At 43.9% G+C, this 24,915-nt stretch overlaps 1 protein-coding gene across 11 annotated transcripts in view; it reads right to left on the bottom strand.

Moving 5' to 3' along the window:
* Window positions 1-24,593, bottom strand: part of LIN54 (lin-54 DREAM MuvB core complex component) — an 87,205-nt gene extending 62,612 nt beyond the window's left edge. Inside the window, exon 1 of one of the 11 annotated variants that reach the window (XM_016951524.4) lies at window positions 24,386-24,593. Coding sequence is in view for 3 of the 11 variants with exons in the window: in XM_009447634.5 (XP_009445909.2) it covers window positions 23,613-23,634 (22 nt within the window). In the remaining 8 variants the exon portion in view is untranslated. Of the gene's footprint in view, window positions 1-22,075; window positions 22,454-23,612; window positions 24,228-24,385 lie in introns of those variants that run through there. The other 10 variants (XM_009447631.5, XM_063808841.1, XM_009447634.5 and 7 more) reach the window with 10 other exon arrangements.
* Between the last annotated feature and the right edge of the window lie 322 nt (window positions 24,594-24,915).

The following is a 24,915-nucleotide window of genomic DNA, read 5'->3' as shown; positions in this document are numbered from 1 at the left end:
TTATCGTTTTACTTATTAGTAGTTCTATTCCTTTTTACTGCTGAGTAATATTCCATTGTACAAATTGACCACAATTTGTATACACATTCATCTGTTAATGGACATTTGGACTGTTTCCAGTTTGGAACTATGATGAATAATTCTGCTATAAACTGCTATAAATATTTAGGTTCAAGTTTTTTCAGAAAATACGTTTTTCATTTCTTTTGAGTAAATATCTAGAAGGAGATCTGGCAATTCCTTCTAGGTGAATCACATGGTAAGTTTATTTTTAATTTTGCATGAAACTGCTAAACTATTTCCCAACTTAGCTGTACCATTTTATATACCCTCCAGCAATGTATGAGAGTTCCAGCTGCTCCACAGCCTCACCAACAATTGGTATTGTCAGTCTTCTGTTGGTCTTTTCAACTCCAGCCATTCTAGCCTATGTGAAGTGATATCTCATTGTGTTTTTAATTTGCAATTCCCAGATGATTAATGACTCTAGCCTCTTTTCATGTGCATATTGTCTGTCTGTATATCTTCCTTTGACAAGTTCCTGTTAAATTTTTTTTTCTTTTAAAAATACTGGGTTTGGCCGGGCGCGGTGTCTTATGCCTGTAATCCCAGCACTTTGGGAGGCCGAAGCAGGCAGACCACAAGGTCAGGAGATCGAGACCATCCTGTCTAACATGGTGAAACCCCATCTCTATTAAAAATACAAAAAATTAGCCAGGCGCAGTGGTGGGTGCCTGTAGTCCCAGCTACTCAGGAGGCTGAGGCAGGAAAATGGCGTGAACCCGGGAGGCGGAGCTTGCAGTGAGCCAAGATCACGTCACTGCACTCCAGCCTGGGCAACAGAGCCAGACTCTGTCTCAAGAAAAAAAAAAAAATATACCAGGTTTACAGTCTTATTGAATTGGATGAATTCATTACGTATACTGTGAAGTTATCAGTCACTTATAACATCTTAAAGGACTCACTAGGGTTTTGGGACACCAAAGTACTAGCACTTCTTTATGTCGCTCTTCCTGATCAAAGAATCCCCTCTGGCACTTATGGGAATTCACAGCACAAGAATGTAAAAGTATCAACATCAAATATACATCAGCAATGACAATCACAACAACAATATACAACAAAGGGCTCCACTCACAATGTCACACTAGCTTTCTTCCCCAAACCCCGAGAGTTGAATCTGGATACTACCCCCAACGAATGATGATTTAGTTCCTATATCCAACAGAACCATAAAAGTTTGACTCCTTCCTCTCCCTGAAGTTCTTCCAGCATATTTATACATATGGGTATGGCCTTTGGTCCCCATAAGGACACACAGACATCAGCCCAACCCCTATTAATCTTTCTCTTTAAAGCACCTGAAATTAAAGAGTAGGAGGAGGGAGAGGTCAGGCCACAGAGGGAGACTGTGGCTTTAGAGCAGTAAGCAAAGCTTGCATTTACTTTCATTTTCAAGCATTAACCCCTGCAGCTCAACCAAACTTCTAAGGTTTTGAATCCACCTAAAGCTCTATATCCTTATTGTGGACACCATATGTTCTGCTTTGAGGGCTCCTTAACTCAGCAGCTATAGCCACATTGCCTTTCAGCAGAGCAGGGGCCATGAAGTTGAGTGTACAACAACCAAAGCACCACTCAGGTGGTATGTTTCAATCCTACCTCTCAACTAAGCCTCTAAATTATTCATTAACAGGTAGAACAGTGGAGGACTTTCATTCTCCCCATCCCCACTGCCCTTGCCCACCACCTGGGTGAGACCATTCACTAACAGATGCCAGAGAGAATTTTCATATCTCCTAACCTAGCCCAAGAGGCCCTCATCCTTCCTCCTTCAGAATGCCATGCCTGTCAGCATCCCATCCTCATGGCCAAAACTATCAAGAACTGTGAGGGTCTGAGACTTTCAACTCTCTTTGAAAGCTAACAAAGTAGCCTAGTAACCTTCCATGGATACCGGCAGAAGACACAGTAGTCATGTGTCAGAGACAAAAGGACTTTTGACCCACAGTACAGCAAGGAACATGAGCATTATGTGTGTATCAGTTCCCCCATATCCCCCAAGTCCCGCAGGGAAGACACAGGGGGGTCCAGGTAGATGCCACATATGCAGTAGGTTTGTATCATAACTTAGGAACCCTGAGCTTAGGGAACACAAATCTTTTTTTTTTTCTGAGACAGAGTCTCACTCGGTCGCCCAGGTTGGAGTGCAGTGGCGCGATCTCGGCTCATTGCAAGCTCCGCCTCCCAGGTTCATGCCATTCTCCTGCCTCAGCCTCCTGAGTAGCTGGGACTACGGGCGCCCGCCACCACGCCCGACTAATTTTTTGTATTTTTAGTAGAGACAGGGTTTCACCATGTTAGCCAGGATGGTCTCGACCTCCTGACCTCGTGATCCGCCCGCCTCGGCCTCCCAAAGTGCTAGGATTACAGGCGTGAGCCACCGCGCCCAGCCAGGGAACCCAAATCTTTTATAACGGGCCAAAGCAAACCTGCTCTTTGCCCAGAGGGAGATATTATCTTTATTATACTGGACAATAAGCAAATCTGCCCTTTGCTACAGAGGGAGATGCTGTATCATCCCAGGCTGTTTGCTATACAGATATCCTTGAAAAGAGCATTTAAAACAAAAGGGCTGTCACTGCCTCACTGGTAAGAGGTACAGAAATGCAAGGACCCATGGAGAAGTCAGGTGCAATGGCGTGCACCTGTAGTCCCAGCTATTCAGGAGGATGAGATGGGAGGATCGCTTGAGGCCAGAAGTTCAAGGCTGCAGTGCACCACTGTACTCCAGCCTGGGCAACACAGTGACAGCCTGTCTCTTAAGAAAAAAAAAAAAAAAGACCCATGGAAAATTGTCTCCCAAATAACTATATCTTATTTATGTTAGCAATGTTGTGCACTTTAAGTATATAGGTCTTATACATATTTTGTTAAATTTATCCTTAAGTATTTCATGTTTTTTGATGCTGTTATAAATGGCACTTTTTTCCATTTTCCAATTGTTTATGAGTATGTTTATGAGTATGTACAAAAAAAACTGATTTTTGTATATTGTCCACGTATCCTACAACCTAGCTAAACTCACTTATTAATTCTGATAGCTTTTCAGTATAGATGACTTAAGATTTTCTATAAATACAGTCCATGTTGTCTGTAACATCTGTATTTCCTCCTTTCCAATCTGCATGTTTTATATTTCTTTTCCCTTACTACACTTGCTAGGACCTCCAGGAAAATGTTGACTAAAAGTGGTGACAGCAGACATACTTGCCCTGTTCCTAATCTTATCTGTTAGTTATAGGTTTCCATAGATTTTCTTTACCAGGTTGAGAAAGTTTAGTCTTTCCCAATTTGATGAGGTTTTTTAAAAAATCATAAAAGGATGTTTAATTCTATCATATGCTTTTTCTGCAACTAGTGAGAAAATCGTATGGCTTTTCTTTTTTTAATCTGTGAATTATATTAATATTTGATTAAATTAATTTTGCATTCCTGATATGAACCCCACTTGATCATGTCTTATAATTTGTATATATTGCTAAATTATATTTTGCTAATATTTTGTTAAACATTTTTGTTATGTTAATGAGGGATATTGATCTGTAGTTTTCTTTTCATTTTATAGTGTCTGCCTGGAGATAATGCTAGCCTAATAAAATGAATTGGAGTGTGTTCTTATTTTTCAGGAAAAGTTTGCACAGAATCGTCTCTATTTCCTCCTTAAATATTTGCTAAAATTCACCAGTAAAGCCATCTAGATATAAAGCTTCCTTGTGGGAAGGTTTTTAACTATAAATTCATTTCCTTTAGCAGATGTAGGGCTATTCAGATTATCTTTCTTCCCGAGTAACCTGGGATATTTGATAGTTTGTGTCTTTGAAGGAATTTGTCTATTTCCTCTAAGCTGCCAAATGTAGTAGCACAAAGTTACATGTAATATTCTTTTTAATATCTGCAGGATCTGTAGAAATGTCCTCTCTTCATTCCTCGTAGTGGTAAACTGTCTTCTCTCCTTTTATTCTTGATTAGCTAGAGATTATCCATTTTATTGACCTTTACAAAGAACCATTTTTGGACCGGGCATGGTGGCTCACACCTGTAATCTCAGAACTTTGAGAGGTCAAGATGGCTCACTTGTGGCCACGGGTTTGAGACCAGTCTGGACAACATATCAAGACCCCATCTCAACAAAATAAAGATAAAAATTAGCTGGGTGTGGTAGGGCCTGCTTGTAGTCCTAGCTCACACTCCCTTGACTTGGAGGCTGTAGCAAGCAAACCACGACACAGTGGCGTGAACACGACTCACTGAAGCGTTGAATTCCCAGGCTCAAGCAATCCTCCTGCCTCAGCCCCGCAAGTAGCTGGGACTAGAGGCATGCACCACGATGCCTGGCTTTTGTTTTGTAAAAATGAGGTGTCCCCAGCCGGGCGTGGTGGCTCACACCTGTAATCCCAGCACTTTGGGAGGCCAAGGCGGGTGGATCACGAGGTCAGGAGATTGAGACCATCCTGGTTAACACGGTGAAACCCCGTCTCTACTAAAAATACAAAAAATTAGCCGGGCATGGTAGCAGGTGCCTGTAGTCCCAGCTACTCGGGAGGCTGAGGCAGGAGAATGGCGTGAACCCAGGAGGCGGAGCTTGCAGTGAGCTGAGATCACGCCACTGCACTCCAGCCTGGGTGACAAAGCGAGACTCTGTCTCAGGAAAAAAAAAAAAAAAAAAGAAATGAGGTTTTACCACGTTGCCTAGGCTGGTCTCAAACTCCTGAGCTCAAGTGATCTGCCCAGCTTGGCCTCTCAGCATGCACCACTGTGCCTGGCCCATTTTTTATTTAAATTAACTATTATCTTTACCTCTTTGCTTCTGTTTGATTTGTTCTTTTCTAGAATCTTTTTTTTTTTTCTGAGATGGAGTTACACTCATGATGCCCAGGCTGAAGTGCAATGGTGCAATCTTGGCTCACCGCAACCTCCGCCACCTGGGTTCAAGCGATTCTCCTGCCTCAGCCTCCCAAGTAGCTGGGATTATAGGCATGCGCCACCACCCCTGGCTAATTTTTTGTATTTTTAGTAGAGACAGGGTTTCTCCATGTTGGTCAAGCTGGTCTCAAACTCCAGACCTCAGGTAATCCGCCTGCCTCGGCCTCCCAAAGTGCTGGGATCACAGCGGTGAGCCACCGCGCCCGGCTAGAATCTTAAGATGGAAACACAGATCAGGGTTCACCAAAATACTAAATGATGCCCATGGTCTTTATTATTGCTTCCTACCTAAAAATGGTTTTTTGTTTGTTTCTTTGTTTGTTTTTGAGACAGAGCCTCACTCTGTCACCCAGGCTGGAGTGCAGTGGTGTGATCTTGGCTCACTTCAACCTCTGCTTCCCGGGTTCAAGCAACTCTCCTGCCTCAGCCTCCCAAGTAGCTGGGATTAGAGGCGCATGCCACCATGCCGGCTACTTTTGTATTTTTAGCAGAGATGGGATTGCACCATGTTGGTCAGGCTGGTCTTGAACTTCTGATCTCAACTGATCCACCTGCCTCAGCATCCCAAAGTGCTGGGATTACAGGCATGAGCCACTGCGCCTGGCCTGATATTTACATTTTTAAATGGTTGGGGCAAGGGGGAATATGACAGACTTACATGACTTACAAAGCCTCCAATATTTGCTACCTGGAGCTTTACACAAAAATCTGTCAACTCCTGGTTTAAATGATTGATTGATTTTAAAACTTTCTTCTTTTTTACAGTAAGCCTTTAATATGAAAACTTTTCCCCAAAGCTCTTTAGATGTATTCCATTAATTTCAATACGTTTTTATTATCATTCACTTCAAATGTTTTCTAATATTGCTTGTGATTTTACCTGACACATGGATAATAAAGAAGTGTGCCATTTAATTCCCAAGCACTTGGAGATTTTCTAGCTATGCTATTATTATTGATTACTAATTTAATTATAGTATTGTCAGAGAACATAATACTCTAACATTCTCATCATTTGAAATTAAAGACTTATTTTTTGACTCAGTATACGGTCTCTCTTGGTGAATCCTCCTTGTGCATTTTAAAAGAATTTTTTTTTTTTTGAGACAGAGTCTTGCCCTGTCACCCATGCTGGAGTGCAGTGGCGCAATCTGGGCTCACTGCAACCTCCACCTCCCCGGTTCAAGCAATTCCCCTGCCTCAGCCTCCCAAGTAGCTGGGATTACAGGTGCATGGCACCATGCCCAGTTAATTTTTTTGTATTTTTAGTAGAGACAGGGTTTCACCATGTTGGCCAGACTGGTCTCGAACTCCTGACCTTAGGCAATCCGCCCTCCTTGGCCTCCCGAAGTGCTGGGATTACAGGCATGAGCCACCTTGCCCAGCCAAGAACATTTTTTTAAATAGTTGCTGAGGGTAGTATTCTATTTATGTCAGTTAGCAAAAGCTGGTTGATAGAGTTATTCAGATCTTTGATATCCTTAATAAATTTTTAGGGTGTTAAAATCCCCAAATATGGTGGTGGATTTGTCTACGTCTCCCCTTCTGCACATTTTTGCTTCATATATTTTGAAGTTCTGTTGCCAGAAGAACATACATTTTTACCTGTCCTGTTAAAAGAGACTGAGAATTATAGGAGTGGGACTCTCCCTTTGAACTAGGAGCAAAGTCCAAACTTCTAACAAGAAAAGGTCTGGGCCAGGTTCAGTGGCTTACACCTGTAATCCCAACACTCTGGGAGGCCAAGGCAAGAGGACTGCTTAAGTCCAGGAGTTGGAGACCAGCCTGGGCACAACATGGTAAGACCTTCTTCTCTATAAAAAAATAATTTTTACAAATTAGCCAGGCGTGGTGGGGCATGTCTAAAGTCCTAGCTACTCGGGAGGCTGAGACAGGAGGAAAGTGTAATCTCAGAAGTTTGAAGCTGCAGTGAGGTATGATAGTGCCACTGCATTCTGGCCTGGGTGACTGGGTAAGATCCTGTCTCTGGGGGGAAAAAAATTAATTTAATTTAATTTTAATTTATTTTTAATTTAAATTTAATTTTTTTTAAAAGGTCTGATTGGTTTGGCCAGAGTCTATGTAATAGACAGAGACTATTCCAGAGCCAGGACAGCTCATAAACCACAGAACAGAATATAGATGACTGTCTTATGATTACACATCCTTATCTCTTTTTTTTTTTTTTTTTTTGGGACGGAGTCTCGCTCTGTCACCCAGGCTGGAGTGTAGTGGCACAATCTCAGTACACTGCAACCTCTGCCTCCAGGGTTCAAGCAATTCTCCTGCCTCTGCCTCCCAAGTAGCTGGGACTACAGGTGCGTGCCACCACACCTGGCTAATTTTTTGTATTTTTAGTAAATACAGGGTTTTACCATGTTAGCCAGGCTGGTCTACATGTCCTGACCTCGTGATCCACCCACCCGCCTCGGTCTCCCAAAGTGCTGGGATTACAGGCGTCAGCCTCTACTCCTGGCCTCCCTGTTTGTTTCAATCAGGGTCACATGCAGGGCATGGTGGCCTATGCTAAAAGAAAGTTTCAGGACCAGGCACGGTGGCTCACGCCTGTAATCCCAGCACTTTGGGAGGCCAGGTGGGTGGATCACCTGAGGTCAGGAGTTCAAGACCAGCCTGAGCAACATGGAGAAACCCCGTCTCTACTAAAAATACAAAATTAGCTGGGCGTGGTGGCTCATGCCTGTAATCCCAGCTACTCGGGAGGCTGAGGCAGGAGAATCGCTTGAACCCAGGAGGCAGAGGTTGCGGTGAGCCGAAATCATGAGCAAAACTCCATCTCAAAAAAAAAAAAAGAAAGTAAGTTTCAGAAGGACTGGGCATGGCAGGAAAGGGTTTGTCCACACAGTTACATGATCCATCATGCTATTTTATCTCTTAGGAATGGAAGCCATGTACTAGCACATGCAACCTCATCGTCACTATGTTGAAGGCCACTCCAAGAAAAGAGAGGCTCTTCATAGGCTAAAAGAGTTGAGAAGCTTTAGTTCACCTCACCTGTAGAAGGCGTTACCTGTGAAGGTATGGTAGAGAAAGAATCCAGAACATACAATGCATTCCCCTATGCTTCCAATATTTATTTATTTATTTTTTGAGACAGAGTCTCACTCTGTCGCCCAGGCTGGAATGCAGTGGCATGATCTCAGCTCACTGCAACCTCTGCCTCCCGGGTTCAAGAGATTCTCCTGTCTCAGCCTCCCAAGTATCTGGGACTACGAGCATGTGCCACCATGCCTGGCTAATTTTTGTATTTTTAGTGGAGATGGGGTCTCACCATGTTGGCCAGGCTGGTCTCGAACTCTTGACCTCATGATCCACCCATCTCAGCCTCCCAAAGTGCTGGAATTACAGGCTTGAGCCACCACACCCAGCCTCTTCCAATATTTTTGGTTCATAAAATAAAAGTTCTAAAGGCAAAGTATGTTCTAGAAGCCAATAAAATGAGCTTTCTCCCAACACAGTTGAATGGTTAAATGGTTTAAGTCCGGTGAGAGTTAAACAGTCACCCATTTAGAAAAGTCTGATTTGTACATTTGTCTTAATGTATTAGGGGAAAAAAAAAAGTATCTAAAATAGGACCGCCATCCTCATCTCCACTGGCCCAGGTACTCTATCCCATTACCCTGGCATTTCCATCACAGCATCTATCACAATCAGAAGTACCTTGTTTATTTGTTTATACTTTTATTGTCCCTCCTCAACTTCTTTAGAATGCAAAGCCACACAAAGACAGGAACATATTTGTCTTCATCACTACTGAACCCCCATCCCCTGTGCCTATAACAGAGCTGGCAAATAATATTTACTGTGTATAAATCTGAACAATGAATAAAGTAATCATAGAGAAGGACTGTCACCTAAACTGTAGAATTATTTACATTGGACTTTGAAAATAACTTTTGTCAAGTTGAGTAGGATAGGTTTATATAATGCTCTGGGACTTCACAACACTTTAAATAAAATAAACCCATATCGTCATAAGGTACACTAACAAGCTGAGAAACTCCTTTCAAATAAGTTTTTAATACTCAAATTTACTTTTAACCAATATCCTCTGCAATTACATTCCATCTTTAAATCTACAAGGTTCTATTAGTTTCTAACTAGCTTATACTTTTTATCAGTCATTTAATTAATAAAATACTTCTTGCTTCCTAACTTTGAGGAGGGGATTATGGGAAATTAATCAAAGACCTTGCCCTCAAAGAGCCTAGAAATAAATAGATGACTAACATGATCACAGTTATATTTTGGGAGGATTAACCTCATCTGAGGATTTTGGAGGCAGGGAGACCAGTTGGAAGGCTATTGTAGTAATTAGTTCAAGATACAGATAAATGCTAGATATGATTTAGGATGGTGACAATAAAAAAGAAGTGAATTCAATACAAAATAAAAAATAATGTAATCCCAGCACTTTGGGAGGCCAAGGAGGGCGGATCACCTGAGGTCAGGAGTTTGAGACCAGCCTGGCCAACATGGTGAAACCCTGTCTCTGCAAAAATACAAAAAAATTAGCCGGGCATGGTGGTGCGCTCCTATAATCCCAGATACTTGAGAGGCTGAGGCAGGAGAATCACTTGAACTCAGGAGGCAGAGGTTGCAGTGAACCAAGATTGCGCCACTGCACTCCAGCCTGGGCAAGAAGAGTGAAACTCCATCTCAAAAAAAAAAAAATATATATATATATATATATATATACACACACACACACGTATATATATACACGTATATATATACTAAATGACAAATACTCTGCTTTTACATTTTATACACTACTATTGCAGAAACACTGTTCTTTTCTAGTTACAGAAGGAGAAAAATCTAGGTGAACAGCTGTTTTCATTCTTGTACATAAAGTACTGACATACCACCACATTACAGATGAGCAAGTAATTTTTGAGATATTTAAAAATAAATAATCTGGGACAGGTGCAGTGGCTCATGCCTGTAATCCCAGCACTTTGGGAGGCTGAGGCGGACAGATCACGAGGTCAGGAGTTCAAGAACGGCCTGGTCAACATAGTGAAACCCCGTCTCTACTAAAACTACAAAAATTAGCCGGGCATGGTGCTACATGCCTGTAGTCCTGGCTACTCAGGAGGCTGAGGCAGAAGAATTGCTTGAACCCAGGAGGTGGAGGTTGCAGTAAGCCGAGATAGCAGCATTGCACTCCAACTCGGGCGACAGTGCGAGACTCCGTCACAGAAAGAAAAGAAAGAAAGAAAGGAAGGAAGGGAGGGAGGGAAAGAAAAGACAGAAAGAAAAGAGAGAAAGAGAAGAGAGAAAGAAGAGAAAGAAACAGAGAAAGAAAAAGAAATAGAAAGAAAGAAAGAATCTGAGTGTTTAGTTGACCTTTGAACAGGGTCCACTTACACGCATTTTTTTTCCATAAATATATTAAATATTTTTTGGAAATTTGTGGCAATTTGAAAAAACTCACTGATGAACCATGTCACAACCTAGAAATATCAAAAAAATTTAAGAAAAAGTTTGATATGTCATGAATGTATGAAACATATGTAAACATTGTGTTTTATAATTTACTACCATAAAATATATAAATTATAAAAAGTTACAATGTATAAAAACTTATCCACACAAACAAATTATATCATTTGCAGTGGAGAGAAATGTAAACAAAGATGCACTATTAAATCAAAACCACAAAAAAGTAACTGTAGTACATACTATACTATTGTAATAATATTGTAGCCACCTCCTGTTGCTACTGCTGTGAGCTCAAGTGTTGCCACTAATTGTCTGTTTCCACATGAGCAGTTCCTCCTTCCAGTAAATTATGTATTGCAGTAAAAGCTGATCTCCCATATTTTTCATTATGTTTAATGCAATACTGTAAAACTTGAATAACACTAGGAGACCTATATGAAGTGCCACTAGTGATGCTAGAAGTGCTCCCAAGAAGCAGAGAAAAGTATGACATTACAAGTAAAAGTTTAACAGCTTGATAAGTACTGTAGATTGAGGTCTACAGCTGCAGTTGCCCAACATTTCAAGATAAATGAATCCAGCGTAAAGACCATTATAAAAAAAGAAATTTGTTAAGCCATCACTGCAGTTACACCAGCAGATACGAAAACCTTGCACTTTTAGCAAAATATTTTTTTGTCTAATATTGAAAATGCAGCCTTTGGCCAGGTGTGGCCAAAGTGCTGGGATGTGGCTCATGCCTATAATCCCAGCACTTTGGGAGGCTGAGGCAGGCAGATCACTTGAGGTCAGGAGTTTAAGACCAGCCTGGCCAATATGGTGAAACCCTGTCTCCACCAAAAAATACAAAAATTAGCTGTGCACGGTGGTACACGCCTGTGGTCCCAGCTACTTGGGAGGCAGAGGTGGGACAATAGCTTGAACCCGGGAGGCAGAGGCTACAGTGAGCTGAGATTGCACCACTGCACTCCAGCCTAGGTGACAGGGCGAGACTCTGTCTCAAAAAAAAAAAAAAAAAAAAAGTCAAGAAAACAGGAGAAGCAGCTTCCAGTGACCAGGAATTCCCAGGTGCCATTAAGAAAATCATTGAGGAGAATGGATATCTGCCCAAACAGGTTTTTTGTTTTGTTGTTTCTTGAGACAGGGTCTCACTCTGTCACCCAGACTGGAGTACAGTAGCATAATCAGAGCTCACTGCAGCCTCGACCTCCTGGGCTCAAGTGATCCTCACACCTTAGCCTCCTGAATAGCTGGGACCACAGGAGCATGCCACCACACCTGGCTAAATTTTTAAAATTTTTATAGAGATAGGGTCTCATTACGTTGCCCAGGCTGGTCTCGAACTCCTGGGCTCAAGTGATCCTCCTGCCTCAGCTCTCCAAAGTGCTGGGATTACAGGTATGAGCCACCATGCCCAGCCCAAACAGGCTTTCAATGCAGATGAAAGTGCCTTATTCTGGAAAAGAATGCCATAAAAGACATTTATTAGTGAGGCACAAAAGGGAGCACCAGAATTTTTAAGGCATGAAGGGATAGGCCAACTCTATTGTTTTGTGCAAATGTAGTTGGGTTTATGATCAGAACTGCCCTTATCTATAAAGCTGCTAAACCCTGAGCCTTGAAGGGAAAGGATAAACACCAGCTGCCACTCTTCCAAACGTATAACAAGAAGGCCTGGACAATGAGAACTCTTTTTCTGGATTGGGTCCATCAGTGTTTTGTCCTTGAAGACATGAAGTACCTTGACAGTAAGGAACTGCCTTTTAAAATTCCTTTGATATTGGACAATGCTCCCAGCCACTCAGAACCCCATGTTTTCAACACTGAAGGCATCAACATGGTCTACTTGCCCCCAAATACAGCATCTTTAATTTGGCCTTTAAAAGCCCTTTAAGGCTCATTATACATGGTACTCTATGGAATGAACATCAAGTCTATGGAAGAGAACCCCGTTGAGAGAACATCATGAAAATCAGAAAGGATTACACCACTGAAGATGCCATCATTGTTATAGACAAAGCCATGAAAGCCATCAAGCCCAAAGCAATAAATTCTTTTTTTTTTTTTTTTTTTTTTTTTGGAGATAGAGTCTCACTTTGTCCCCCAGGGTGAAGTGCAGTGGCGCAATCTTGATCTCGGCTCACTGCAACCTCTGCCTCCCAGGTTCAAGCAATTCTCCTGCCTCAGCCTCCCAAATAGCTGGGATCAAAGGCACGCGCCACCACGCCCAGCTAATTTTTGTATTTTTAGTAGAGATGGGGTTCTGCCATGTTGGCCAGGCTGGTCTCAAACTCCTAACCTCAGGTGATCTGCCCACCTTGGCCACCCAAAGTGCTGGGATTACAGGCATGAGCCACCAAGCCCAGCCCAAAAGCAATAAATTCTTACAGAGAAAACTGTGTCTAGACATTGTGCATGATTTCATAGGATTTATGACATAACCAATGAAGAAAATCATGAAATAAATTGTGGATATGACAAAAATGGTGGGAGGTGAAGGGTTTCAAGATATGCATCTTGGGTAAGGCACACTGGCTCATGACTGTAATCCCAACACTTTGGGAGGCCAAGGTGAGGGGATCACTTGAGCCCCGCAGTTTGAGAGTAACCTGGGCAACCTAGTGAGATCCCATCTCTACAAAAAATTTAAAAGTTAGCCAGGTGTGGTGGTGTGCACCTGTAGTCCCAGCTACTCAGGAGGCTCAGGTGGAAGGATCACTTGAGCCCAGGAGGTCAAGGATGCGGTGAGCTATGATCACACCACCGCACTCCAGCCTGAGCAGGAGTGAAATCCTGTCAAAAAGAAAAGAAAAAGAAGCCGGGCACAGTGGCTCACGCCTGTAATCCCAGCACCTTGGGAGGCCGAGGCAGGCGGATCACGAGGTCAGGAGATCAAGAGCATCCTGGCAAACATGGTGAAACCCCGTCTCTACTAAAAATACAAAAAAAATTAGCTGGGCGTGGTGGCGGGCGCCTGTTGTCCCAGCTACCAGGGAGGCTGAGGCAGGAGAATGGCATGAACCCGGGAGGCAGAGCTTGCAGTGAGCGAAGATCGCACCACTGCACTCCAGCCTGGGCGACAGAGCAAGACTCTGTCTCAAAAAAAAAAAAAGAAAGAAAGAAAGAAAGAAAAGGATCTTGGAGAAATTCAAGAGCTAACAGATACCATACCAGAGGAATTAACAGGGGACAACTTGATGGAGATGAGTGCTTCCGAACTAGTGCCAGACAATGAGAAAGAAGATGTAGAAGAAGCACAGAAAACGAATTGACAGTAGACAATCGGCATTATTCAAGACTGCTTTTGAAATTTTTTATGACATGGACCCTTCTACGATACACACAATGAAGCTAAAGCAAACAGTGAAAAAAAGCTTGCTACCACAGAGAAATATTTTTAGAGAAATCAAGCATAGTGGTGCATGCCTTTAATCCCAGCTACTTGGGAGACTGAGGCATGAGGATCGCCTAAGCCCAGGTGGAGTTCAAGACCAGCAACATAGCGAGACCTCACCTCTAAAAAAAAAGCGAGGGTGAGGGAGGAAGGAAGGAAGGAGGGAAGGAAGGAGGGATAGAAAGGAGGGAGGGAGGGAGGAGGGGAGGGAAGGAGGAAGGAGGGAGGAGGGAAGGAGGGAGGGAGGGAGGGGAAAAAAGTTAGACAGAAATTACAATGTATTTCCATAAAGTTACATCAAGTGTGCCCACCTCTCCTGTCTCCTCATCTACCTCCTCCACCTCTTCTGCCTCTGCCACTCCAGACAGCAAGACCTACCGCTGCTCTTCCTCAGCCTACTCAACATGAAGACAAGGATGAGGACCTTTATGATGATCCACTTCAGTTCATGAACAGTAACTATATTTTCTCTTCCTTACGGTTTTCGTAATAACATTTTTTCTCTAGCATACTTTATTGTAAGAATATGATATGTAATAAATATACAAAATATGTGTTAATCAACTATGTATGTTATCCGTAAGGCTTCTGGTCAACAATAGGCTATTAGTAGTTAAGTTTTTGGGGATTCAAACATTATATGCATATGTGGATATGACTGCTTGGGGTTGATGTCCCTAATCCCCACATTGTTCAAGGGTCAACTGTATTTTTTGTACCTAGAGCTTACTACCAGCATTAACTGGTTAACTATACCACTTAGATTTTAGCTTTTTTTTGTGAGTGTGAGATGGAGTCTTGCTCTGTCACCCAGGTTGGAGTGCAGTGGCGTGATCTCCACTCACTGCAACCTCCGCCTCCCAAGTTCAAGTGATTCTCCCGCCTCAGCCTCCTGAGTAGCTGGGATTACAGACGTGTGCCACCACGCTTGGCTTATTTTTTGTATTTTTAGTAGACACAGGGTTTCACCATGTTGGCCAGGCTGGCCTTGAACTCCTGACCTCAATTGATCCGCCCAGCTCGGTCTCCCAAAGTGCTGGGATTACAGGTGTAAGCCACCTCGCCTGGCCAGATTTTAGCTTTTATTTCTAAAATAAAACATCAACAACTAAAAAACCAGTTATAGAACTATATTTCTCAAACTAAACTGGGAGCAGTAGACTATAAGCCATGAGTTCTGATGAAGTTTTGAAAGGTTTGTATTTCCCAGAGAAGACTGGTATGGCCCCTGCACAAGGACGACATGCAGATTTGTGAAGTGTTCCATGAAAAAAACAAATTAAAACAATAAATTTTTTTTGAGACAGAGTCTCACTCTGTTGCCCAGGCTGGAATGCAGTGGTGCAATCTTGGTTCATAGCAACCTCCACCTGGGGGCTCAAGTGATCCTCTCACCTCAGCCTCTGAAGTAGCTGGGACTACAGGTGTGCACCACCATGACTAGCTAATTTGTCTAGTTTTTCTAGAGACGGGGTCTCACCATGTTGCCCAGGCTAGTCTCAAACACCTGAGCTCAAGCCATCCACCCACCTCGGCCTCACAGAGTGCTGGAATTACAGGCATGAGCTACTGCACCTGACCTAATTTTTTTTAAAAAAAGAAAGGTTTGTATTTTCATTTCAATAGTATTTTTATAAAGTACATTCTGGATCATCTGAATAACCACATCACATCCAAAATCAATGTACAAGAATTCAGATGAGCTAAAGAAAAAGGCACAAAATGGACTTATAAAATAAATGACATATTTATGCCAAATAAAAGCCAAACCACTTAACCTGAGATTTAAGAAAGACAGACTTGCAGCATTCAAACACAGAAGAGTGGTGGAGAAATTGAGTCATCATAGGATATAGAGTATGTAGAAAACAGGCTGGGTGCGGTGGCTCATGCCTGTAATCCCAGCATTTTCAGAGGCTGAGGTGGACAGATTGCGAGGTCAGGAGTTTGAGACCAGCCTGGCCAATACAGTGACACCCCGTCTCTACTAAAAATACCAAAAAAATTAGCTGGGAGTGGTGGTGGGCACCTGTAGTCCCAGCTACCTGGGAGGCTGAGGCAGGAAAATCGCTTGAACCTAGGAGGCGGAGGTTGCAGTGAGCCAAGATCGCGCCACTGTACTCCAGCCTGGGTGACAGAGTGAGACTCCATTGCAAAAAAAGAAAGAAAGAAAGAAAAAGAAAACTGCACATCTGCGCTAGGACAGACCCTAGTATATTCACTATGGAAAGAAATACATTTTTGTTTTGTTTTGAGATAGTGTCTTGCTCTGTCGTCAGGCTAGAGTGCAATGCCAAGATCATGGCTCACTGCAGCCTTGGACACCTGGGCTCAAGTGATCCTCCCACCTCAGCCTCCCGAGTAGCGGGGACTACAGAACGAGCACAAGCCATCACACTCTGGCCAATTTTCTTTGTATTTGTTGTAGAGACAAGGTCTTGCTACGTTGCCCAGGCTGGTCTTGCACTCGTGGACTCAAGCTATCCTGCCACCTTGGCCTCCCAAGGTGCTGGGATTACAGGTGTGAGCCACTGTGCCTGACCCAAAGATTGTTTAAGCAAAACAACATCATCCATCACCCTAAGTTTAATTTTTTTACATTGGTTTTACAGTTTTGTTTACATTAGATTTATAAATTTACTTTTTGTTTGTTTTTGAGACAGAGTCTGGCTCTGTCGCCCAGGCTGGAGTGCAGTGGCGCGATCTCAGCTCTCTGCAACCTCTGCCTCCCAGGTTCAAACGATTCTCCTGCCTCAGCCTCCCAAGTAGCTGGCATTACAGGCACCCACCACCATGCCCGGTTCATGTTTGTATTTTTTAGTAGAGACGAGGTTTTGCCATGTTGGGCAGGCTGGTCTCCAACTCCTGACCTCAGGTGATCCACCCACCTCGGCCTCCTGAAGTGCTAGGATTACAGGCATGAGCCACCGCACCTGGCCTATAAATTTACTTTTGATTTATACTTGGTTTTATATTTATATCTATCTTAGAAAGTAAATATCTTAATAAAATAAGTTAGGACAATACTGGAGATTCACAATTTTTTTTTCCTTTAAAAGGGAACTGTAAATTGCTATTATTAAAAAATCAAAAAACAGGGGCCGGGCACGGTGGCTCACACCTGTAATCCCAACACTTTGGAGAACTAAGGCAGGCGGATCACTTGAGGCCAGGAGTTCCAGAACAGCCTGGCCAACATGGGGAAAGCCCATCTCTACAAAAATTAGCTGGGCATGGTGGAGTGCACATGTAGTCCCAGTTCGGAGGCTTAGCTATGAGAATCACTTGAACACGGGAGGCAGAGGTTGCAGTGAGCCAAGATCATGCCACTGCACTCCAGCCTCGGCGACAGAGCAAGACTCCATCTCAGACAAAAAAAAAAAAAAAAAAAAGTCAAAAAATAGATGCTGGCGAGGCCGTGGAAACACTTATACACTGTTGGTGAAAATGTAAATTAGTTCAGCTGTAGAAAGCATCTTAGTGATTTCTAAAAGAATTTGACCATTTGACCCAGCAATCACATTACTGGGTACATATCTAAAAGAAAACAAATGTTTATGCCAGAAAGACACATGCACCCACATGGTCATCGCAGCACTACTCACAAGAGCAAAGACATGGAAACAAGCTGGGTGCCCATCAATGGTGATTGGATAAGGAAAATGTGGTACATATACACTATGAAATACTACGTAGCGATAAAAAAGAAAGAAACCGTGTCCTTTGAAGCAACATGGATGCAGCTGGAGGCCATTATCCTAAGCAAATTAACACAGAAACAGAAAACTAAATACCGCATATTCTCACTTATAAGTGGGAGCTAAACACTGGGTACTTATGAACATAAAGATGGCAACAATGGAAACTGGGGACTACTGGGGACGTAGGGAGGGGATCAATGGTTGAAAAACTATTGGCTGGGTGCAGTGGCTCACGCCTGTAATCCCAGGACTTTGGGAGGCTGAGGCGGGCGGACCATGAGGTCAGGAGAGCAGTATCATCCTGGCTAACACGGTGAAACTCCATCTGAACTAAAAATACAAAAAATTAGCCGGACATGGTGGCATGCGCCTGTAGTCCCAGCTACTCGGGAGGCTGAGGCAGGAGAATCGCTTGGACCTGGCAGGCAGAAGTTGCAGTGAGCCAAGATTGCACCACTGCACTTCAGCCTGAGCGACAGAGCGAGACTCCGTCTCAAAAAAAAAAAAGAAAAAAAGAAAAAAAAAAGAAAAACTATTGGATACTATGCTCGGTGCCTGGGTGACAGGACCATTCATACTCCAAACCTCAGCATCATGCAATAATACCCAGGTAACAAACCTGCACATGTACGCCTTGAATCTAAAATAAAAGCTGAAAAAAAAAAAGGTGAATTCCAAATTAGTCACATACCTTTAAAGTCTATGTTCAAGTATATAGTATTTAAATTTGAGCTTCTACCACTTATATTTAAATGTATTATGAAGATCTGCTGCACTACTCCCATTCTATTTAGGTGAGCTTCCTTAACTTTGTAACTTACTTTCCATAAAGTCTTTGCTACATGATAATTACATGAATTTCACAATGTATTTCAAAGGGTGTGAATTAACAACATAATAAAAAGAAATGGGCCAGGCGTGATGGCTCACATCGGTAATCCTAGCACTTTGGGAGGCTGAGGTTGGTGGATAACCTGAGGTCAGGAGTTCGAGACCAGCCTGGCCAACATGGTCAAACCCCGTCTCTACTAAAAATACAAAAAGTAGCCAGGCATGGTGGCGGGCACCTGTAATCCCAGCTACTCGAGAGGCCGAGGCAAGAGAATCGCTTGAACCCGGGAGGTGGAGGCTGCAGTGAGCGGAGATCACACCACTACACTCCAGCCTGGGCAACAGAGTGAAACTCCGTCTCAAAAAACAAATAAATACATAAAAATAAATAAATAAATAAAAAGAAATTATATAACTGAGTGAAATAACAAATAAATGCTATTCATTTATTCACATACTCAATGAATAGGGTTATGTACCAAGGGATAGGCATTGTACCCGAGAATGAGAATAAACCAGCCTATAAAACTGAACAAATATACAAAAATAAAAAAGGGAACTTTATATTATTCATGCTTATGATTAACATGATGGAAAAAACATGGAGATTCAAATCAGAAAAGACCTGTTTCCAAATCATGGCTCTCCTAGTTGCTTATCATGTAATCCAAGTCAATAATAACATCTCTGAGCTTCATTTACTTATAGGGTTACTGTGAAGATAGTTATGAGGTATGCTGTAACTCAAAGTTATTTTCCTGTTTATCTAAATTAGCTTCTCCTCCTGATTTCTCTGTGGTTTTACGGCATTCGATAGTCTACTAAATGGCCAGGCGTGGTGGCTAACGCCTGTAACCTCAACACTTTGGGAGGGTGAGGCAGGTAGATTGCCTGAGCTCAGGAGTTTGAGACCAGCCTGGCCAACATGGTGAAACCCTGTCTCTACCAAAAATACAAAAAATTAACCGAGCGTGGGGGCCCAAGCCTGTGGTCCCAGCTACTCACCAGGCTAAGGTGGGATTATCACTTGAGCCTGGGAGGCGGAGGTTGCAGTGAGCTGAGATCCACTGCACCCTAACCTGGGTGACAGAGTGAGAACCCATCTCATTTAAAAAAAAAAAAATTCTATCAAACACCAGGGCTTACAATTGTATTATCGTTGACATCTCTCTTTCCATAGAAATATTAATCTGTCATATATCATGCAGATTACACCTTCACCATGACTCTATCCTCCTGTAACCAATTGTGTCTAAATCTCCAACTCCTGAAGCCTACTATGGTGTTTTTACCTCCATCTCCCCTCACCTATGATGCATTCTACATAAAAGCTACATGTACAGGATTTATCTTCTGAAGTATATCTCTGAGATTGTCATTATCCTACACTAAGTTACATTTTCTGTAACTCTTAAGGCCTTCTGCAGCAAGACCCCACTGAATTGATCCTTCCAACTTCACCTCCAGTGATTCTTAAATTGAAAGTTCCCTGAAGTAATGATATTGAGGTTATTTTATCCACTATCCCTAGCATACTATATGACACCTAATAGACACCCAATAATAATGTTTGAAAAAGTAGTGAAAATCGGCCGGGCGCAGTGGCTCACGCCTGTAATCCCAGCACTTTGGGAGGCCGAGGTGGGTGGATCACAAGGTCAGGAGATCGAGACCTTCCTGGCTAACATGGTGAAACCCCGTCTCTACTAAAAATACAAATAAAATTAGCCCGGCGTGGTGGCGGGCGCCTGTAGTCCCAGCTACTCAGGGGGCTGAGGCAGGAGAATGGCGTGAACCCAGGACGCGGAGCTTGCAGGGAGCCAAGATCGCGCCACTGCACTCTAGCCTGCGCCACTGCACTCTAGCCTGGGCGACAGAGTGAAACTCTGCCTTGGAAAAAAAAAAAGAAAAAGTAGTGAAAATCTATAATACTCTTCCCCCAAAAAATGAACACTGGACTATCTCTGGTGGTATAATTCTTGCTTCATTTCTAACACACTTTTAATTATTAATACACAATTGTTCTAACCAGGACAATCTGAAAACTGGTCTTTAAAGACAATCACAAAGAATCACAAAGAGACAATAGCCCTCTGTGATTAAAAGAAAGCCAATGAAAAAGGTTTTTAATCTCCCTATTTTAATTATTTTTAAAATTCTTAGTCTTACTACTGAGTCAGCAGCTATAAGGCATGGGTCAAATAACTGCAACATAAAAACTGTAATTTTAAAAACACAAAACCAAATACCTACTGAATAATACAGCATCAGACAAATTATTTTTAAAAAATAATCATTATCGTCATCATTAAACCTTCTGAGTACCTCTAAGGTATTTCTCCTAAAAAATTTTTTGGGTCTCTTATTCTTCTAGTAAGTGAAAGCCAGACCTACAAACTATACACACCTATTCACACAAAATATTTCCCCTCTAAGTAAAGTACAAAATTTGTGATATATGACACACTATGGCACAGTGTGTTACATATACTCTTTGTAGACAATTTGAATAAGGAAATAATATCACATATACTCTCTGTAGACAATTTGAATACGGAAATTTAGGGCTAATCATAAACATTACCCATGGGCATTCCTCAATACTAATCCTTCTGTTCATTATACACTCAATGTCATTGACCCAAAAAAGCTGGGGGAAAAGCATAGGGTCCAAATTAATGTATAAAAATTTTTTTGCCCAGCCTAAAAATTTGATTCACATGTAACTTTTCTGTAACACTAGTGTTGTGTGCAAGGAGACAGACTCCTTACGGATCTTTCAGCATAACCTAAAACTTAACATGGGTCTTCAGATAACCTAATAAAACAGTGGCTGTTATAGTCAATCAATCCAGCTCTCTAAACAAAGGGCTAGGCTAATCACTCCAGCATTTAGAAATAACAGAGGTCTCAATTTATCTTTCCCAACTTAATGTACTCACAACAAATGCTTGCATCACCCCATCGCAACTCTCCTTCTTAACAATGAAGGTAAAACTCAGGACCAAAAGAGAGCTCCTAGAGCTGTATTTCATTTGCATTATAAAATCTACAGCAAAATTTTTCATAACTTTACTCTCTGAATTCATGAACTAGGTTGGCGGGGGCAGGAGGGTGAGTATAGAGAAGAACTTCCCTGAAAAGCATGAGTATAAAATATAACTGAGAGTATCTCAATTGTTATATGCCAAATGGCAGGGGCAAAGAGGTTAGTTACTCTAAGGATAACAGAGCATTAAAAATTTTTTTTCTAATTCTTACAAAACTGGTCCCTATTCTATAAAATGTGAACATTCACAACCCAACAAGTTACAGACTAGGATCTAAGACACAGATCTTAAATACAGATAAAATGCCAATGCTCTGCCTCCCTAAAGAAACGTACAACCCCAAGAACTGCTGAACACCATCAAAGCAACACCCGCCAGAGTGGCTGTTTTAAAAATTATATCAGGAAATCATGATAAGTGCTAGCGGTTCCTCTAGGCCTCAGCAGCAGCCTTAGGTATAAGAGCAAACTGGAGCCCTCTTAACACTCAAAGAATAATGTTGATGTCATGACGAGGCTACTGATTCTTCGCACTCCGGACAAGTCATTCCTTGATCCACCGCGCAATTCTTTCCCCACCCACCCCCATCCCCCCAAATAAAGAGATCTCCGGACAGAGAAGCCCTCGGGTACCCCCTCCTCCTCTACCTCCAGCGGCTGCCGCTTTCTCCTCCCTCGGGCTCCGAGGTAGGGGCTCCAGAAGGTCCTGGGCAATCCCGAGCCCCGGCGGGGCTTGTTTTGCCCGTGCACGATAGCTCTGGCCAGCAGCTTCCTTTCCCAGTTTGTCCAAACTGGAGCGCTCCAGGGTACCCGGGGACCGAGAAGGGAGCCGGGGTGGCGACGTCGCCGTCGCCGCCGCCTCTGGTATGTCAGGGGCCGGGATTGTATTTCGAAAGATCCGCCATTTTCACCTCGTCATCACCATCACAGCTCAGCAGCTTCCCCGACAGCCGGAGCCCGGGCCGCCGCCGCCGCCGCCACCACCAGTAACCTCCCCCTTCCTCCTCCTCCCCTCCCCGCCCGCCCCTCCCGGGAGGCGCACACCCACATATCCGGGGAAGCCTCCCGCCGCCCCGCCAACCTTCAAACGCACAAGGGCCGTGCAAGTGCACACGGGCTACGCCGAGACCTTTCACCCCCGGGCGGAGCACGGGCCCCCGCAGGGACGCCAAAGGAAGTCGCGCCACCTGCGGGGTCCCAAGTCCGGCATATTTTTGTTTGCAAGACCAAAAGCCATGCGGAGGGTGGCATAAGGACAATAAAGAACCCAAACTCTTTCATTTTCAGAGCAGCAACTTGAGAGAGATGGTGGAATGCGTTTCATTCACTGTGGCTATCTCAGGCACTAAAAACACTGTGAAAGACCTTTAATGTCATTCACCAACTTTGACATTTTACCCCACCCGCAGAACTACTTTGACAGGATGAGCTATTTCCATATGCATGTTCGACCTTTGACACCTTTGTCAATTACAGGCAGCAATCCTCATGCAGATGAAGTGGTCAAAATATCTAATTAAAAAAATAAAGTTCTGAGCTATCTTCCTCTCCAACTTAATTTTATCTGGTCATTTCTGTCCATGAACACTGCGACTTCCAATCTGTCATCGGTTTAAGACGTCAAAGCGCAACTAGATTTAAAATGATTGAACTAATTGTAGAAACATTCATGAATGATCGATTTCTAAAATATTGAAAATATAACTCTTAGCTAAAATTATTTGCCAAATTTTTTTTAGGATCTAAGTCATCAAATTAAAAAAAAAAACCATCTGCTGCTGATATATTTGTTCTGTACAGTAAAAATAAACAGCTTGCTTCAGAACAAGACCCTAGAGCTACCTACTAGGTAGGTAAGAGTTACCAGCTCTTGTCATCAGTCAGTTGAATAAGTAACCAAAAGAGAACAGAGGTAATTCTTAATCATTTAAAAAATAACAAAACATAAGCTGCAAGGCTTCTGAAGAGATCAGCATTAAAAAAAAAAAAAAAAGGAAACTGGCTGCCTTTGTCAATTTCAGAAAGAGTTAACCATCCAAAAGCTGAATTCTGTATCATTCAACTACAACATAAGCTCTGGGCAAACTGAATTTCAAGGCTGCGAACAGGGCCACTCTACTGTCTAAGTTAGTGTAGGAAGAGTAAGGTTGAAGTTGAAGTTGAAAAAGTCATTTCATTTCCCTACCTTGTTTCAATGGCAACTCCATATAAAAGTCGGTAGATTCAGCCTTCAACAAGGGCTGTCCACCACCCAACCCAATTGCTGTTTTTATATGCAGACTACCAGATGCTGAGAGTATAAAGTGTTCTCAATTACTTCATCTTTAAACTTCATTTCCCCACTGACGGCCCCGTCCATCCGCACTCTGCTTGGTTGTTTACCGTTGCTGGCCAAGCTAAGTCCCGGCCCGCTCCCTTCCCCCGTGCACCTCGGGAACATTATGACATTTGGCTGGTGGGCTTCGCGAGGAAAACGGACACGCACGAACAAGAGCCTGTACAAAGGGGCATAGGAAGAACGCGGCGGCGGGCAGTAGGGAGAGGAGGGACTGGCACAAAATGACACAGCAGCAAAACCGGTTCCCAGAAACCTGGGGCCGCCACGGCCGGCTTGTTGGGTCGCGCAGTGTGCGTGTCAACAGCCGCAGGAGCCCTTCCTCCAGACCGCCGGGCAGGCGGCTGGCCGAGCGCTGGCCCTGCCGGGTGACAGCCACCCTCCCGGGAGCCGACGGGAAGAGACCGAGCCCCAAGGATCCTTCGCCCCCCGCAGCCCAGCTTCAGGGAAGGGGCGCGGCGGACCCCGCTGGCGGGTTCCCGCTCCCCGCCAAGGCCCACCGGCCCGGGCTCCCGGAGGGAGCGGTCCAGCGCTCTCCGCCCGCGCAGGCACTCGCAGCGGGGGCCGGTTCCCCCTTCCCGCCAGCCCGCCCAGGAGCCCCCATCCCGGGGGCTGACACTCACCAAAGCCGGCGGCGCCGCCGCCTCCTGGTCGCGCGGCGCTCCCTGGGCTCCCAGCAGCGGCGGCGGCGGCGGCGCCTCCGAGACACAGACCAGGGTTTGTTCAAAATCACGCGCCCAGCGCCATTCCACCGCCGCATCCCATAATACGCTGGGCCCTCCCCGCCCGCGCGCCCCTCTCTGCCCGCCCCTGCGCTCCGCACCCCGCCCCGCGGCCGGCTTCCTTCGCTCCGCCTCTTCCGCGGCGCCTCGTCCCTCCCCTTGGCAACCCAAGCCCGCGTCATTCCGCCGGGCTCCGCCAGGGCGCTCCAGTTCCACGTGACGTCGAGTGGCGCCCGGTCAAAGCGATCGCACGGAATGTTCCATCGGACTGAAGCTGATGGGGGGAGGACTCGCATCGCGCTGCGGTTGGGAGAGACCGTCCCTTCGTCTAGCTTTCCTTGTTAGGAAGTCCGGGTTGTAGGTGCGACTTCCAGGATATCCCGCTGTTTGATGTGCTTGAGTGAGGAGGTGATCAGTAGTCACAAATGCCA

Source organism: Pan troglodytes, chromosome 3, assembly GCF_028858775.2.
Source record: "Pan troglodytes isolate AG18354 chromosome 3, NHGRI_mPanTro3-v2.0_pri, whole genome shotgun sequence".
In the NCBI taxonomy this organism is placed as follows: Eukaryota; Metazoa; Chordata; class Mammalia; order Primates; family Hominidae; genus Pan; species Pan troglodytes.
Note: the sequence above shows the minus strand (reverse complement) of the source record. Positions and strands in the feature narration are given on the sequence as shown.